Source organism: Silene latifolia, chromosome 5 (genome assembly GCF_048544455.1).
Source record: "Silene latifolia isolate original U9 population chromosome 5, ASM4854445v1, whole genome shotgun sequence".
Classification (NCBI taxonomy): domain Eukaryota; kingdom Viridiplantae; phylum Streptophyta; class Magnoliopsida; order Caryophyllales; family Caryophyllaceae; genus Silene; species Silene latifolia.
Genome location: NC_133530.1, coordinates 1,789,169 through 1,806,111, shown reverse-complemented (window position 1 = coordinate 1,806,111; position 16,943 = coordinate 1,789,169). Strand labels below are relative to the sequence as shown.

At 32.9% G+C, this 16,943-nt stretch overlaps 2 protein-coding genes and 1 non-coding gene across 3 annotated transcripts; 2 read left to right on the top strand and 1 right to left on the bottom strand.

Annotated features, from left to right (window-relative positions):
• Positions 1-2,615: 2,615 nt before the first annotated feature.
• On the top strand, positions 2,616-3,652 carry LOC141655783 (protein LIGHT-DEPENDENT SHORT HYPOCOTYLS 10-like). The gene has a single exon (XM_074462837.1). The coding sequence runs from the start codon at positions 2,878-2,880 to the stop codon at positions 3,415-3,417; it is 540 nt and encodes a 179-aa protein (XP_074318938.1). The 5' UTR covers positions 2,616-2,877; the 3' UTR covers positions 3,418-3,652.
• A 2,855-nt stretch (positions 3,653-6,507) lies between these two features.
• Positions 6,508-6,586, top strand: TRNAF-GAA (transfer RNA phenylalanine (anticodon GAA)). Its single transcript has one exon. It is a non-coding gene; the product is annotated as a tRNA-Phe (tRNA).
• A 599-nt stretch (positions 6,587-7,185) lies between these two features.
• LOC141656338 (peptide-N4-(N-acetyl-beta-glucosaminyl)asparagine amidase A) lies at positions 7,186-9,766 on the bottom strand. The gene has a single exon (XM_074463193.1). The coding sequence runs from the start codon at positions 9,724-9,726 to the stop codon at positions 7,450-7,452; it is 2,277 nt and encodes a 758-aa protein (XP_074319294.1). The 5' UTR covers positions 9,727-9,766; the 3' UTR covers positions 7,186-7,449.
• Between the last annotated feature and the right edge of the window lie 7,177 nt (positions 9,767-16,943).

The following is a 16,943-nucleotide window of genomic DNA, read 5'->3' as shown; positions in this document are numbered from 1 at the left end:
GGTGGGATTCGAACCCGTGACCTTTTGGTCACCAGGCTCTGATACCATGTTAAGAGATAATTTGTGAGATAATTGTGTGTCCCTTCTCATTATTCTTGAGCAATATATAGTACAAGATGGAACGGATTACATTAGTGCAAATACAATGAACCAATAATGGAACGGATTACCGTAGGTTGAATACAATGAATCTATAATGATCGGAATACCGTAAATTGACTAAGAATGGCCTATACGGCCGTAATATTAACCTTTATTAAAGGGTGTTTTTAACATGCTCAGGTGCTAATTAAAGAAAAATTTAATAAACGAAGAAAATGAATTATAGTTGATCGAACAAATTATAGTTACGAAGTACTACATACATACAAGGTTTTGTTCCCAATTAATTTATTTTATAGTGACATACTGACATGTAAAGTGCATTAGAAAATGTTTCTCATGTACCAATTAGCTACTTGATCAATCATAGCAATTTATACTTGTATAGTTGTATTATATACTTTATTTCATACTTTTTTCCCCTTTCAAATCATTATTGGTTAGCTAATAGGAGTAGCTATATATGGGAATCCTTAATTAAAAACATAAACAATCATAGATTAATGCTCTTATGTTTCGAAATTATTGCGCGCGGCAAGGGCGTTTAAGGCCACGGGCGGCGGAACCGGGCCTCCGGTTTTAACCATCGAATTTACAAGCTTTATTGATGAAATTTAATATAAACCTCAACATATAGTACACGCGTACATTCATATTTGGAGCCTTATTTTTTTGTGATGCACCGGGCCTCCATTTATTTTAAGACGCCCTTGGCGCACGGGATCTATACTAATACTACAAGTATAGTGACTTGTATACTACGGAATAGCATTTGAATTATACGGAGTATATATATTTAGATCAATAATTACATCAAATATATATAGGTTCATGATGTACGGGGTATTTGAGTAGTTAGGTGAGTAGTTGAATGCATGCAATGATGAAAATAGCATGCTGGGCGGAACCAGGAACGACATATATCTAGGGCTAAATTTACAAACTATTGAAATTTATTAGTTAAAAAAATTTCAAACCGTTGGCATATCCATGTATGAGTTTTCGGGTTCTTAAACATTCGAAAAGTGAGTTTTTTGTGTATCCTGTCCAATTTTGAGGCTAAATAACATTATTAAATTTTTACTTTTATGCAAAAATCGCCTTAATATTTTGAATGGAATTCCGAAACAAAATTTAACAGATTCATTGCTAACCATATTGGAGTTTGTGAGGAATGAAAATTAAAAATAAGGGGGGGGGGGGGGAATGCATATGTGGGAATCAAACCCTGGTCTTCTAGCTAAAATACACATCACCTACCAACTGTGCTACTCAATAATAATGATAATCTGGTGCACTGAATTGTATTTCAAATACATCTAGGGCTATAGCCCTAGTAAAAAGTGGCTAAATCCGCCTCTGAGCATGGTCTATATATGGCGTCATAGCGGAGCCAGAATTTGAATTCAACGGGATAAAATATTTCAGCGGAACGATCAGTTCAGCATAAGAGAATTTTGATAAAATTTGGAAATCATGCATCAAATAAAAAGGTTTGAAATTGTAATCCTCTAACGAGACAAACGTTTATGCTCGACTGCTAGCTCTCCCTAACTCCGCCATCCCGTACTACACCGTTACGCATATATTTGACATCGGTTTTGATACATACAGCCCATAGGGCGGTATATAAGCATTAAATTTTCCTGGTAATTAAAGGTAATTTAAACTTTCAAGAAAATCTAACTTAACATTTATTATACTAATTAAATGCTAATTTAAATTTTCAAGAGAATCTAACTTAACACTTATTGTAAATAGCAATTAAGGTTCCAATTTACATGAAAAATATAAGAGAATTTTAATAAAATTTAATGCTTATATACAGCCCTATAGAGCTGTATGTATCAAAACCGATTTGACATTTAGTCTAGTATCTTCATAAATTATCTAGCTAAAATGTTTCACGTACATACAGTACTTTAAAGTTTCACGACTATTAGTGCCAAACAATGACGTATTGGAGTAAAAAAATTAATTGGACTTTCATTCAAACACATGATCTTAGATTAAGACATACTCGTGATTTGACTTATGGATCATTAATTATCAATTACTAGAATTAATTACATAAATACTTATTTAAGACAGTTGTAAGCATAAAATGCGTCCAAATATTTTAATACGAGTACTTGATTAGTACTCGTATTGTACGATAAATACTACCGTTACATGACGATAATTTTACACGAAATTAATTTTTAATTTAGAAAAAGATTAATGCTTACTAAGTTGAAATTAAATGCAAATCCCACCATTTCAGACCAACCCATAATACTAATGATGCTAATATTCTTGATAATGATTTGTTTAGTTGGTTGATGGAAACATAATGATAAAAATTAAAGAATAAAGAAACCATTACTTACTCCTAATCGTACAATTATTGTAATTAGAAAATTAATGTGAAGGTGAAGAAAAATACGGAGTAGTGTCCAAATTGAAGTATTTTAATTGGCCCCATCTTTTGTCTCTTCATCTATCACTTTCTCACTATGATTTAATTTCTTCTACTCTCTCTTCCTTTTTCTTCCTCTCTATTACAATTTCCACTTCCAAATTCTCTCAATAAAAACTAAAAAATTCCATCCAAAAAATATAAAATTTTAAAGTTTACTACTTCATCTATATATTAAAATAACTCAAGTTATTATATAATTTTATTGGAGTCAATTTAATTCTAAAATTATTTTGAATTAAATTAGTAGGTGTCCTGAAAAACGAGCTTATTATTACCAGAATTATATTACTTGTGCCCTTGAATTACCATATACCATGATGTCTAGCAACAACAACATCAAAGGCAAAGACATAGCCGACGACAACGACAACGAACGGGTCCGTGAACCAAGGCAATCAACGGCTCCGGTAAGCCGGTACGAGTCCCAAAAGCGGCGAGATTGGAACACCTTTAGCCAATACTTGAAGAACCTAAGGCCTCCTGTCTCACCCTTGGGTCACTGTACACCTAACCATGTCTTGGAGTTCCTAGGTTACTTAGACCAGTTTGGTAAGACCAAGGTGCACCATAATGGGTGTGTATTTTACGGGCAGCCTGACCCGCCTGCCCCATGTACTTGCTCAGTGAAGCAAGCATGGGGCAGTCTGGACGCTCTTATAGGGCGTCTGCGGGCTGCCTATGAGGAGAACGGAGGTACACCCGAGACCAACCCGTTTGCAAGCGGGTCGATCCGGGTGTACTTGAGGGAGGTAAGGGATTCTCAAGCTAAGGCTAGAGGTGTACCCTACAAGAAGAAGAAAAAGAGAAGAAATAATAATCAAGGGAGAGGTGCAACTACTAGTACTAATACTTGATTTTTGTTGTTTTAGACGGGTTTTGAACTCCGGTTATGAGTATTATATAAGCTCATATCAGCTCCCGTTGATTTTGTTATTTAAGAGAGGTTTTGAGCACCGATTATGAGTATTATATATAAGCTCATATCAGCTCCAGTTGATCGAAATATATATGAATACATCATATCGTCCTTAATTTTGTAAGAAATAGGTAATTTTCATCTATATTTCTTTCAATTTCGATATATTCATATACTAGGTAAAATACTATTTGTAGGAAACTTTTTTTTTGTTGTGCCTAGTTAATTTAGTATGCTAGATGTTTAAATACTCTGATTTGTGTTGTATCATCATACTGGTTCGTTGTTATATTCCTGAAGTACTTGCTATGATCTGATTCATTTGATTGTGTACGTTTTTCAAATTTACCGTCACATATGATGTTTACCAAGACTTGATAGGCCTTTGCTAAGCGGATTTTGAAAGAAAAAAAATAGTTCTCTAATTTTTAATTACTGTCGTGAAGTACAAATGTCAATTAGCTTAGTTGTTATCATCTATCCATAAGCGATGATATTCAATTAGTCATGACCAGAATACAAACCCCGTCGGCATCAAATTACTGCCGTGACGTAGATTGAGGTGGAAATTATGGAAAATTCTAAGAAGTAGAAAACCCTAAGTTGGTTAGGTAAGAGTGTAAGACCATGGTGGAGCAAAAAACCCTAGAAGTTTTAGGCTTTTGAACATTTCACTTATTACTTTAACTTATCTTACACAAAAGGTAGAAACCTAATTCTTACTTTATCTATCCATTTTACCAACTATGTTTATGCTTTCTTTACCCTACAATTATTGAAAGACATGAAATGACAGACATCATTCTTCATGAATTTACTAAAAATCAAAATAATTCCCATTTTGTTGATTTGCTTTTTATAGCCAATTAATGTGTTTATTCTTTTCTAAGATTCGTGCACCATCTTATGCCTGCCATGGTAAGTTTATGTATACTTTATTTGATCATAATAATGTGCTCACATGCATCATCCAAAATGATATATTTGGAGGTATTGATTTACTCGGTGCGAACCAAATGTATCAGTTGCGGATTTCCTCGTCATTTGAAAAAAAATGATATATTGATTCAAGTTATTATTATTGGAAGATAAGTTGGAGGTTCAAATTTTTACAAAATAAAAATTGGAGGTTCAAACTTCAAATGTTATAATCATCCTCGCTAATTAAAATTTAGTGTACTATACTAGACGGTCAAGTTATTACTTGCACTTGTTTTAATTAGGTCGTGTCATATCGGGTTGTAATTTTAAATATCGACTATACTAATTTTGTTATAGTTCAAGTCGGTTCAGTTTGGACTATTATGAAGTTACAGAGTAATAACTAAGAATAAGTTTGGTTTGGGTGATTATAGTAGTATTTTTTTTAAGCCTGTTATTAATATACTCCATTTTCGATAAGGAAATTAAAAAAAAAAAAGTTTTATTTGGCTCATTATTGGATTAATTACGTACTTGTTTCTATTATATGTGTAGGTTGGTAATTTCATGTTGGATTATCACAAGCCCGAACTATTTTCATGTCGTAAAAGTTGGTCCATCTCATGTAGATGACTATTTAGTTAAATAATTGGCGAGTCATCAATCTGATGATGGTGTTGTCAATCGTCTTCATATCATTTTCAGGTCACGGCGATGTCACCTTGGTCGAGCTATGCATGTTTGATAAATTAAGTAATCACACATATATAATCCATATTATCTATATGTATTATCATGCATAGGTTATAAATAAGTCGGATGATATACAGATGATAAGTTCCATAGATGACGTATGTATAGAGTTTTAATAAAATTGATATACAGATAAATATGAGTAAAATCTAATTAACCCGATTCAAATCCAATCCATTATCATCTGCAAACCACAATGGTGAATCAAGGGGCCGGGTGGGACTTAGAAATCAATAATTTTGATATTTACTCAGATAAAGGGGCCCTTGAGGTTACTTATATCGGTGATAATAAGTTGATAACATACATGACCTATTCCACTCAATTTGTAGTACATTGTCCTTGCTTCCTTTTATTTTTTGTTTTTTCATTCGTCCTACAATGTAAGGAGCAAGGACTAAGGATTCATGCATGGGCGTATTATGCAGTAGTGAATCAGGCACACGTCCACAGTTCACACTTACTATACCACTGCTGATCAGGGACGGAGTCAGGATTTAAATTTATATAACGTTATATTTTAAAAATTACTGTATGAAATAAGGTTACAATTGTTTTTTTAAAGTTCAAAAGTGATATAGGCAGTATTTGTAATCTAAGACGGAAATAAAACAATATATTGAGTTTAACAAAGTCGAAATGTATTTTTTATAAATTTAGAGTGTCTCAACAATTTTCTACTTGACACATGTTTCAAACGTAGACTTACTTGCTTATAAATAGAAGATTTAGTAAAAATATATTCAGAAATCTAAAACTTAATGAATTTCATGTAATGGTCAAGACTTAATAAGATATTTTCAGAAACCTTATTAAAAGGGCACACACTAATGTAATTAGTGGAAATTTATAATTACGGTAAATCTTCTCTAATTTGTTGGTAATAAGATCCTCTCTATTTCATTAATGTGTGTGGCTTGGGTTGTCAGTTGTCACTCCAATATTTCTACTAAAGGCATATAGTGATATAGGTATAAAGCTGAGGCTACCAAGTTCGAGCCCAGATGTGCTCAAAATCGGTTATAAATTTGAGCTCGTGTTTAGACTTGACTTGAAAATTGTTGAGACTCAAAAGTTGGACTTTGAAATCATCTTGGTAGTAAAAAGGCTCAAGCACAACTCGACTTGGTCTTATTAAATTATTCTCCTTACGTAAATATGACTGTAAGATACAACAAAGTACAAATTTAATTTAAAATATAAGATCATAATAATAAATTAAAATAGATAAATATAAAAAACAATTGATGGATGAATGAATCAAACTATATAATGGGAAACGAATCAAATTCTCTGGTAAAAATAATACGGAGTACAGTATTATATACGTAATGTTATTCTATCAAATCAACAAGCGGGGATAGCTCAGTTGGGAGAGCGTCAGACTGAAGATCTGAAGGTCGCGTGTTCGTGTTCGATCCACGCTCACCGCAAACGTTTTTATTGGTTTTTTTTTCGGATTTTTCAGTATATCTACCGCAATCTTAATCAATTTTAGTTTATTTAAAATCCCTGCAATTTTTTTTTTGGATTTTTCAGTATATCTATCGCAATCTTAATCAATTTTAGTTTATTTAAATTCCCTGCAAATTTTGTTTATAAGGCATTAAATAATCAAAAACACGATAAAAACGCATATGCAACCGACTATCTTCTGCTCCTCCGAATATTCATTGCTCAGATAGTGAGAGTAATGTAAAAATATTGTTGTTGGAAACAAGCAATTGACATGTTGATTGTAAAAACAAGAAGCTGTTCGGAACCTATGTTATTTCGACACTTCATTTTAGCCGTCTTACTAGTGTATTTCAGTAATATCAGCCCAACACACGATACGTCTACCAGAAATAGCAGTGTCCGACACTGGACTTACAATAGAATCCGAGTAACAGACTGAAACAAGCAACATTTCCCTACTGGCACAGCAGAATGCTGCTATCAGCCCACCCTAGTTTCACGAGTCTAACTTACATGTTCCGTTTGTCGATCATAAACAATGGTGCAGTTCATTTGTAAGTAATCGAGACCACGGTGAATATACATACTCAACTGAATATTATTTGCTCCAAGCATTTGACAGATTTAAAAAAACACCAAGCTGCACCGAACCTATGTTACATCGATACTTCACTTTTGTCTGTCTTACACATAATACTTCCTGTCAGTCTAAACTCTAAAACATGAAACGTGGAACATTTTCCGAAGTAGCAGCGTCCGCTGCTGAATAGTGAATACCAAGTCGGATCAGGCGCTTATAGCCGTATCAGAGTAGCAAAGACTCATACAGGCAGCTTTCCTACTCGCGCAGTAGAATGGCACTGTCGTCCGACCCAGAGACGTAGTTTCGAGTAGCTGACTTGCATGTTTTCCGTTCCTGATCATGTATAATGGTGTAATTGTAACTACTGACATTCCGAAAGTAACAAAACCCGCCATTGTCCTCATTATATTTATACACCTGATGTGTACTCCCCACTCCACCCGACACCAAATTGTTGTTCACCACCATATCTCCTTCCGCTTTCTGAAAATTTCTCAATGAACTCGATTTGATCTCAGTCCCGGAAGAGACGATCTTTTCCTCGTTGAATCCCAACGTCACATTACTTTGGTATGTGTAACTTTTGTTTCCTAGATCAACCTCGTCAGTGAACAAAAACAAAGGAAATCTGCTGCGCGATTCAATCTTGTACAGCGGAAATACATTCGTAGAAACACTGGTGTTATACTCTATCGTCTGGTTTACCACCTGCAAATTCCCGTCTTTCCCAAGAACCATGTAATTCTCAAACTCAAAACTCTGAGTCGAAGTTGTGGTAATATTTCCATGTGACGATTTTACCCACCCAACAGATGCTATAGACCTACGAGCACCAGTGAAGAATTTCCCATCTAAACCGTTAAAATCCAATCTAGACGACAAATTAACAGGCTGAGCATCGTGTTCTAAGAGACCGCCTTGCGTGACAGTCGACTTCTTATCCAACCAAAGATGCAAATTTGCATCGACATACCAAACATTCAATGCATTCGTGACACTGAACCCGACTCTATGTGCCTTTCCATCCAACAATTTCCCCAAAAACGGAGTAATCTCAATGTCATAACTAGGGAGATCAAACGACCCAATAGCAGTAATCGGCCTCCAAAGCAACGGATTAATCCCACCCGTATAAATCACAGTAAAAGGGCAAATTGCCCCGACTAACTTCCCGTCTAAATGAACTAAAACCTCTCTAAAAGCCCCATTTCCCTGACCACTTCCCGTCAGATTGTTCGCAATCAAATACTCATTTGGAAGATTACTATACCAAAATTCATCATTCTCATGGTAAGACACATACACTTCCAACACAGCTCTATACACATTCCTCGGAATCACCACCTCCTTCGACTCAACATCAGTAGAGTTCTCGATTTCAAACCACAACCCGTCTTTCAATGGCAAATCCCTCGAAATTGGCAGGATTAAATCAGCCCAATTTCCATCATTTTCACCCAAATCTCCGCCCTTTTTACTCAAATTTCCGCCATTTTTACTCAAATTTTCAACCTTTTCACCCAAATTTGCATCCTTTTTACTCAAATTTTTACCTTTTCCACCATTATTACTCAAATTTCCACCATTTACACCCGAATCTCTACCATTTTCACCCAAATTTCCAACCTTTTCACCCAAATCTCTCAACTTTCCACCATTTTCATCCTTTTTACTCAAAATTTTACTACTACTTCTCAATTTTCCACCATGCTTAATCAAAAATTCACCATTTTCATTCAATTTTCCATCATTTACACCTAAATTTCCAATCTTTTCACCCAAACCTCCACCATTTTCACTCGAATTTTTACCTTTCTCACTCAAATTTTCACCATTTTCACCCACACTCAAATTTTCACCATTTTCACCCAAATCTCCACCATGTTCACTCAAATTTTTACCATTTTTACTCAAATCACCACCATTTTCACCGAATTCACCAACAGGGTAATAATAAAAAACAGTAATATTAACATGGTAAACACCAGTATAAGTAGAATCAACAAGATTACCAAGATAAACATCTAAACTCAAATCACTATTCTTCCTCAGAAAAAGCTCACTATACCTCGTCACATCTTTCTTCACCTTCCAAAATATCCCGCCACGTGTCGGCTCCGCAGTGCATCCACGTAACACCTCGACCCCACCAAGCCAAACTCCAAAAATCCGATCAAATTGTCGGCCTTGACACGTAGCAGACCACTCAAGTACAATACTAGAATACTTACTACTTGGGCAGTGTGATGGTGGCGCGTAGGGAACATGTACGGGTTCACGCGCGTAGGTGAACGCGAAGTCGTGTGTGAGGATTTGGTGGGTGCATGATGCGATGGTTGGTGCGGTGGCGCGTGGGATTGGGTGTTTTACTTCGAAGAATTCTATTGGGTGTGACGGTGGTTGAGGCGGCTGCGCGTGGAGGTTGAATGTGGTGGTGGTAGTGGCGCGTGGGAAGTGGTGTGGGAGTGGGGTTGACTTTTGGAGGAAGAGAGTGAGTGTGGTCAAGAGGAGAGGGAGAGTTAAGGGATGCATTTTTTTTTCTATTTTTTTGAGGGAAAATGAAGTGGAGAAGTGGTTTTTAATTAACACAAAAACTTAAAACAGACGTCTTTTAATAATATTACTAGTTGAAAAGCCCGTGCGATGCACGGGGCTCTCATTAGGGTCATATGTATAAATATATTTTATAGTTGATAAAAAAAGTTCAATTATGTTTAAATCATTGATAAACAAAAGTTCGTGGTTGGTATAGTTGATCAATGAACTATTAGTGCTTTTGCATAGGAGTTTTGTCATTTAGTAGTTATTAATTCAGTTGTAAAACATCAAGTAACATGGTAAGCGTATGTAATTAGTTTTTTCATTATTGTTATAGCAAAAGTTTTCCTCGATTATCTACAATTAATTAAGAGAGTGTTTTGCTCTTTATATACCTTCTCGTAAAATCAAATCTAACTAAATTCCAATAAAATTAGTAGTCTCTAAACAATAGTACAAAAATATATGTGATTCTGTTACATAGAATGCATGAGACTCCCATTAGGATCATCTTTAACAATATGTATATTGAATGTTCTAAGAATTTGTTGAACAACAAACTGCAAACATTGGTTTACATTGTCATGCTTTGATAGTAGAAGTCAATTAAGTTGATAAAAAAAGTCCAACAATCTTGAAAATCGGAACACAAAAAACTTTTGGGTTGATTATTGATGGATCATCAGTCCCTTTAACTTAAATTAAAGCTACTCCTTTTGGTATTAATTATATCAGTTGTATAGAATCCGAAGACACAGTTGTATAATGTAATTACCTATTTTTATAGTTGTATGCACCACCGATTTTAGTTAATTTAAAACGCCATTCCCAAAAATGTGGTTTAATTCCATAAAATGAACACATGATAACTGAGGCCGATTTTATAAGATTCACAAATTAGATTAACTTACAACATTTACGAATATTCCATTTTGTAAGCATACGACCGTGTAAATGTTGAATGGTGGTACGAAAAACAACATGTATCTCAATTATATATGTAGCCTGTTTGGAGGATTTTTGTTAGATCTCTAAACAATAAAAATTTGTTTTTGATTATTAACCATTAAGACTGGTTGTTCCCTATGAACTTCATGTAAAATATATACTACGAAATTTAATTTTTTAGATGTGAGATATATTTTTAAGTGAATTAACGATCAATTTTTCAAAGTTTGACCTGTAAAAAACAAATTAGGGGTTTTGTGTGGATTCGAGGGAGTAGGATATTATGATGCTACTCTTAAAGTCGATTAGTTTTATATTAATTCTATTAAAATTACTATAATTCATTTATGTTTATTTGAAATGTTATCTATTCACAAAATCAAGTCTCATTATCTTACATTGTTATTCTACTCTTTATTTATAATAACAAAATGAACAAATTTTCAGAAAGAGTTTCAATTTTAAAAAAAAATTGCTTCAAATTACTAAATATATACGTACAATCGTTTCACTTCTTAACCAATATATATATGCAATTAGGATTTTTATCTTAAGTTCAAACTCTTAAAGTTTGACCTAATTTATTACACTAAGGAGTACTTTATATTCAACTAAACCCTTATGGGATACCCCATAGTTAACCATTAAAAAAAAATGATTATTTTCACTTTGGTGCCCTAAGGTTTAGCCTAATTTCACTTTAGTGCTCTGGGGTTTGCATAATTCCACTATGGTGCCTTGAGGTCTACTTCCCACTTAAGTGACCTATATATAACATTCTTAATATTTCATACTCCCTCCATCATCTTTTATCTCCTCGACCACTTCTCTAATGTATGTGAGAGAATTTTATTGAAATGAGAAGATAAAAGATAATGGAGGGATACTAAAAAAATATTTCGAACATAACAAATCTGGCATTTTTTGCAATATTACTATTTTGTATGTAGTTTAATATCCAATTTTGCACTTTATTTTACTGAAAATATAATTACTTAAGATAAAAGTTGACTATTAAATATTTTAGGCCACCAAAATGAAATTTTATTCAAAACTCCGGTTAACAAAGTGGAAGTAGTCGAAACCTTAGGACATTAAAGTGGAATTATGCAAACCCCATGACACTAAAGTGGAATTAAGCCAAACCTCAGGAACAAAATGTAAATTTTCCCAAAAAAAAACACCTTTGAAAGCTACCGTAAAAACTATTGCACTTTTAAATCTACAATCAATACATGGCAAAGTAATAACCAGCCAAATGTAAACCGCGGTAAATAGTTAAGTGAATAAAAACACATAGGAGAATTGGAATTTAGAAAGTAAAAATTGATTTAACCGCATAATTTTGTATATTTGGCAGTTCAATACATTTTTAACTACTATTATGGATTTGATATGAATTTGAAACCAGTTTGAAAAAAAAATTCAGTGATATAATAGTATATTATATATAGTTCTCACAATTTGTATATATATTTACACTGATTTATTCATAGTTAGCTGGTTCTTGAATTATTAGTCCGCATAAAATCGAAATTCATGACTTTGTTCATTTGTATTTATTTTTTTGGCTCATTTGACAAAATCGATATGAGATTTATTTAATATTTTTAAATGGTAGCTCAATTTTTTTAATCTTATGTGAATATTATTGGTAATCTAATCATACACATTTGATACGTTATAGAAAGTCAGAGTTAAAACGATTTCATGCCATCGTTGAAGTTGTTTATTTCTAATATTATCATTGTAGAAATTTTTCTCTGTCAAATGCTAAGTAAATGTCATTCTTTACCTCTTTTTCCTATTATGACATGTTACTTTTTCATGAAGTATTTATTTGTTTAAATAAAGTTCAGCTTTTTCCTAAGGTTTTTGTAAGACAATTACATACTACATAGTAGTTGGTAATAATTACCAACTTGAATCTTTTGTAAATATTTTAAATATTCAAAAAAGTTTCTAAATAAAATTATCTTTATTACTAAACGAATTTCACCAAGTAGTTAAAATCGAACAACTTAGATTTTTGACAATATTTATGTTTGTAAGAAATTAAGTGTATTTTATAATTTATGTTTATAAAATATACAATTTTAACATTTTTGTACGTTTATTATATGACTTTTTTTTTGCTTTATAAATATTTTTAAAATAAATATTCTTTATAACATTATTTTTCTATTATCTTTATTACTAAACGAATTTCACCAAGTAGTTAAAATCGAACAACTTAGATTTTTGACAATATTTATGTTTGTAAGAAATTAAGTGTATTTTATAATTTATGTTTATAAAATATACAATTTTAACATTTTTGTACGTTTATTATATGACTTTTTTTTTGCTTTATAAATATTTTTAAAATAAATATTCTTTATAACATTATTTTTCTATTTTTATGTTAGTAAAGAACAATCGATAAATTATTAGATCCACTTCTATTAGTTTTTTTTTCTTATAAAATATTAGATTTACTTCTATTTAGATTATGACTTTGTTCATTTGTATTTAATTTTTTGGTTCATTTGACAAAATCGATATGAGACTTATTTAATATTTTAAAATGGTAGCTCAATTTTTTTAATCTTATGTGAATATTATTGGTAATCTAATCATACACATTTGATACGTTATAGAAAGTCAGAGTTAAAACGATTTCATGCCATCGTTGAAGTTGTTTATTTCTAATATTATCATTGTAGAATTTTTTCTCTGTCAAATGCTAAGTAAATGTCATTCTTTACCTCTTTTTCCTATTATGACATGTTACTTTTTCATGAAGTATTTATTTTTGTTCATCTTTTTCCTAAGGTTTTTGTAAGACAATTACATAGTAGTTGGTAATAATTACCAACTTGAATCTTTTGTAAATATTTTAAATATTCAAAAAAGTTTCTAAATAAAATTATCTTTATTACTAAACGAATTTCACCAAGTAGTTAAAATCGAACAACTTAGATTTTTGACAATATTTATGTTTGTAAGAAATTAAGTGTATTTTATAATTTATGTTTATAAAATATACAATTTTAACATTTTTGTACGTTTATTATATGACTTTTTTTTGCTTTATAGATATTTTTAAAATAAATATTCTTTATAACATTATTTTTCTATTTTTATGTTAGTAAAGAATAATCGATAAATTATTAGATCCACTTCTATTAGTTTTTTTTCTTATAAAATACATTAGATTTACTTCTATTAGGATTACTTTGTCATAAATTATTAGATCTACTTTGATTAGGAGAATTTTCTAATAAATTATTAAGAGGAAAAAGCTAGATTTACTATACTCATTAGGAATTCTTAAAAAGTTGGACTCTCTAATATCGCTCGAAAAGTTTCTGCTTTATATATATGTATTGATTGAGAGATTTCTTATATGATAGATTGATAGGGGAGGGATTTATTAATTGTTTTTCCTTATTATGTCTCTACTATATTAGTGAAAGACGGTCTCTCTCTCATGAGACCAACTGATTAATTAAATCTCAAAGCGGCGAGACGGTTTTTAACTAATTTATTGGGACGGTTTTGACCATTTTACTGCTCATAAATTCTGATTTATGATGGGAGTATCTGTCTTAAACTTAGAATAAGTCAAATAGCATTAATAAAACAATAGTAAAATGTTTATTGTGCAAGTGAGGTTTTATTTGGTTCGTTTTAATCTTAAGATGAATATAGCTATCTTAAAAGAGACTGGCCGGTTTTAATTAACAACAAATGATTGAGAATTAACTATTAAGGGATGCATTTATTTTATTTTTATTTTGAGAACAAATTAAGGTGGTTTATTTTTGGTAGGAAATGGAGGAAATGTAAAAATATAGTGTGTTATACTTCCTCCATTTTATTCAATTCCATACATTTAATTTATACATGTATATCAATGCCCGTTTTCTTTTGTTCATATCTTTAGTTATTAGTAAAAATTATAAAAATTTGTTATTCACAATGTATTCGATAAGACAATTAAAACAAGATCTCATATGACTATATTTTATGCTATATATTAGAAGTTGTATCGAAAATTCTCCCTACTTGTGAATAGTGTTCAAAAAGGTAAATGTATGAAATTGAATGAAATGGAGGAAGTATAAATTAAGCGTGTGAATGTGATGTTGGTGTGACCAAGATTAAGAAAGTGGAAGGGTGAAAATGATATAAATTGGCAAGTGTATGTAGGGTCACAAAATCTGATATCCGTCACAAGCTTGTGACGGATACCGTTTTCTTTCGTAAAATACCCATTGAAAGGTGAGAGGGAAGCACATGGGGCGTGCCCCACCTTGTCCCCTCTCCCTTTTTGTGAGAGGTTTTCAGCTTGTGACGTAAAGACGCTTTGAGGTAGGGTAGACAATGCATTGATGTTTGTAATTTTGGGAGTTTATGAGATGATATAGAAAGGGAAGTTTTATGTTAGTATTGTCATACTTAGTGATGGGGCATATTCTGCACCCGCTGACCGAGTCAACATATTGACCTTGGTCAAAGCCAAAAGACAACAAGTCAACAAAAGAACAGCCTAACCGACGCAGCCTGTCGACCTGCCACTCGGGTCTCGGCTAGGCAACTAGCCAGCCGAGAAGCACATCCACGTACTCACATGGAGTCAACCAGGCCTGCCGGCCTGCCACGGGTCCCTCGGCCGAGGGTAAGATAGTCTTTCCACCTGCTCTGCCACTTGACCACTTGGCCACTACGTGACAAAAGGTGAAAGTCTATAAATACTCCACATCTCTCATTGAGAAAATCATCTCACAATATCCGAAAATCATAATAATCTGGTATAAACTCCCTTATCTCTCTACAATATACTTCGCCAAGTAACATACAACTTATCTCTTTAAGTTTACTGACTTGAGCGTCGGAGTGAGTACGTTCGGCCCCAAGCCGAGCCCTCGGTTTGTTCATCTTAAACAAGAAAGAGCGAAAGGAAGAGACAAGCAACGACATCATTCTACAAGCTTACGTGGTCACAACACTGCTCCGAAATTACACCCGGAACAATTGGCGCCGTCTGTGGGGATTAGATACTAAAAGCTAGTCACCTACCTTACAAAAAAAAAACATTCAAAAGAGCTAAGAAGATGTCAAAACAACAAGAAATTGTGAGTGTAGAAACTGAATTCTACCAGGATGACACGTTCCCTAATTCTGAGATCGGGCAGTCCCCCACAGGCCGTGTCACTGACACGGCGCTCGGGATGCCGAAAGAGCCAGAAACACCGCTGCCCACCGACCAAGTCACTGTCATGCACTACTACAGATACAGGCTATAACAACGGTCAAAAACCGTTGTTATATAAAAAAGCGGACGTTGTTAAAGCGTCCGTTGTAGAAGGTTTTAACAACGGTTGGCTTACTTAAGGAAATCGTTGTTAAAACTATTAACCACGGTTTTATGTATAAAAACCCGTTGTAGAAAGTGTGACACAATTTTGGGGGGGAAGTTATAACAACGGGTTTTAATATGCAAAACCGTTGTTATAACTAAAGACAACGGGTTGTTATAAAATAACCGTTGTTGTTTGTTCTTAAAAAATAAAAAAAAATAAAATTAAATATTACTAGATACATGCATAATTACGGCCTGTTAGAATTCCGATGCATGCATTATTACTGACATCACTGTACATATGAACGGATAATATGGAATGAGAAGGGTTAGTAATAGGATTTGAAGCAGCATTATTGAGAGATATGATGATGATTATGGCACAACTTCCTAACATATTTATTAATTAAAAAGCAATTAACTCAACCCACACATTGCTTAGTATAAATACATTGCATATCTCAACTAACATTTCCATTATCTCATATATTCATCTCCAAACTCTAACTGTTAAAACAAACCCTACTTAATTTTTCAAATCAAACTAAAAAAACTCTAACAAAATGACTGATTTCATCCTAAAGACTCTTACCATGATCGAGAACAACAACAACTTCATCCGCCGGTTCCTCCATATTGAGGAAAGTTTCAGGAGCTACCTTGCGGAAGCTCGATCCGCATCAAGCACGCTAAAGAAGATGGCTTGACGGAGCAAAGCGATTGCGGCTATATGACGATATAGCAAATGCTGAACGGAACCTCCAAATAGCCAAGGAGGAGAGGATGGATACGATAGAGCACAATAAGATCCTCCATGAAAATATAAGAATTGCATTTTTACATATGTAATTTTTTTTTTTAATTTATGTATTTATAAATATATATATATATATTAATTATGTTTATCTTACTTCTT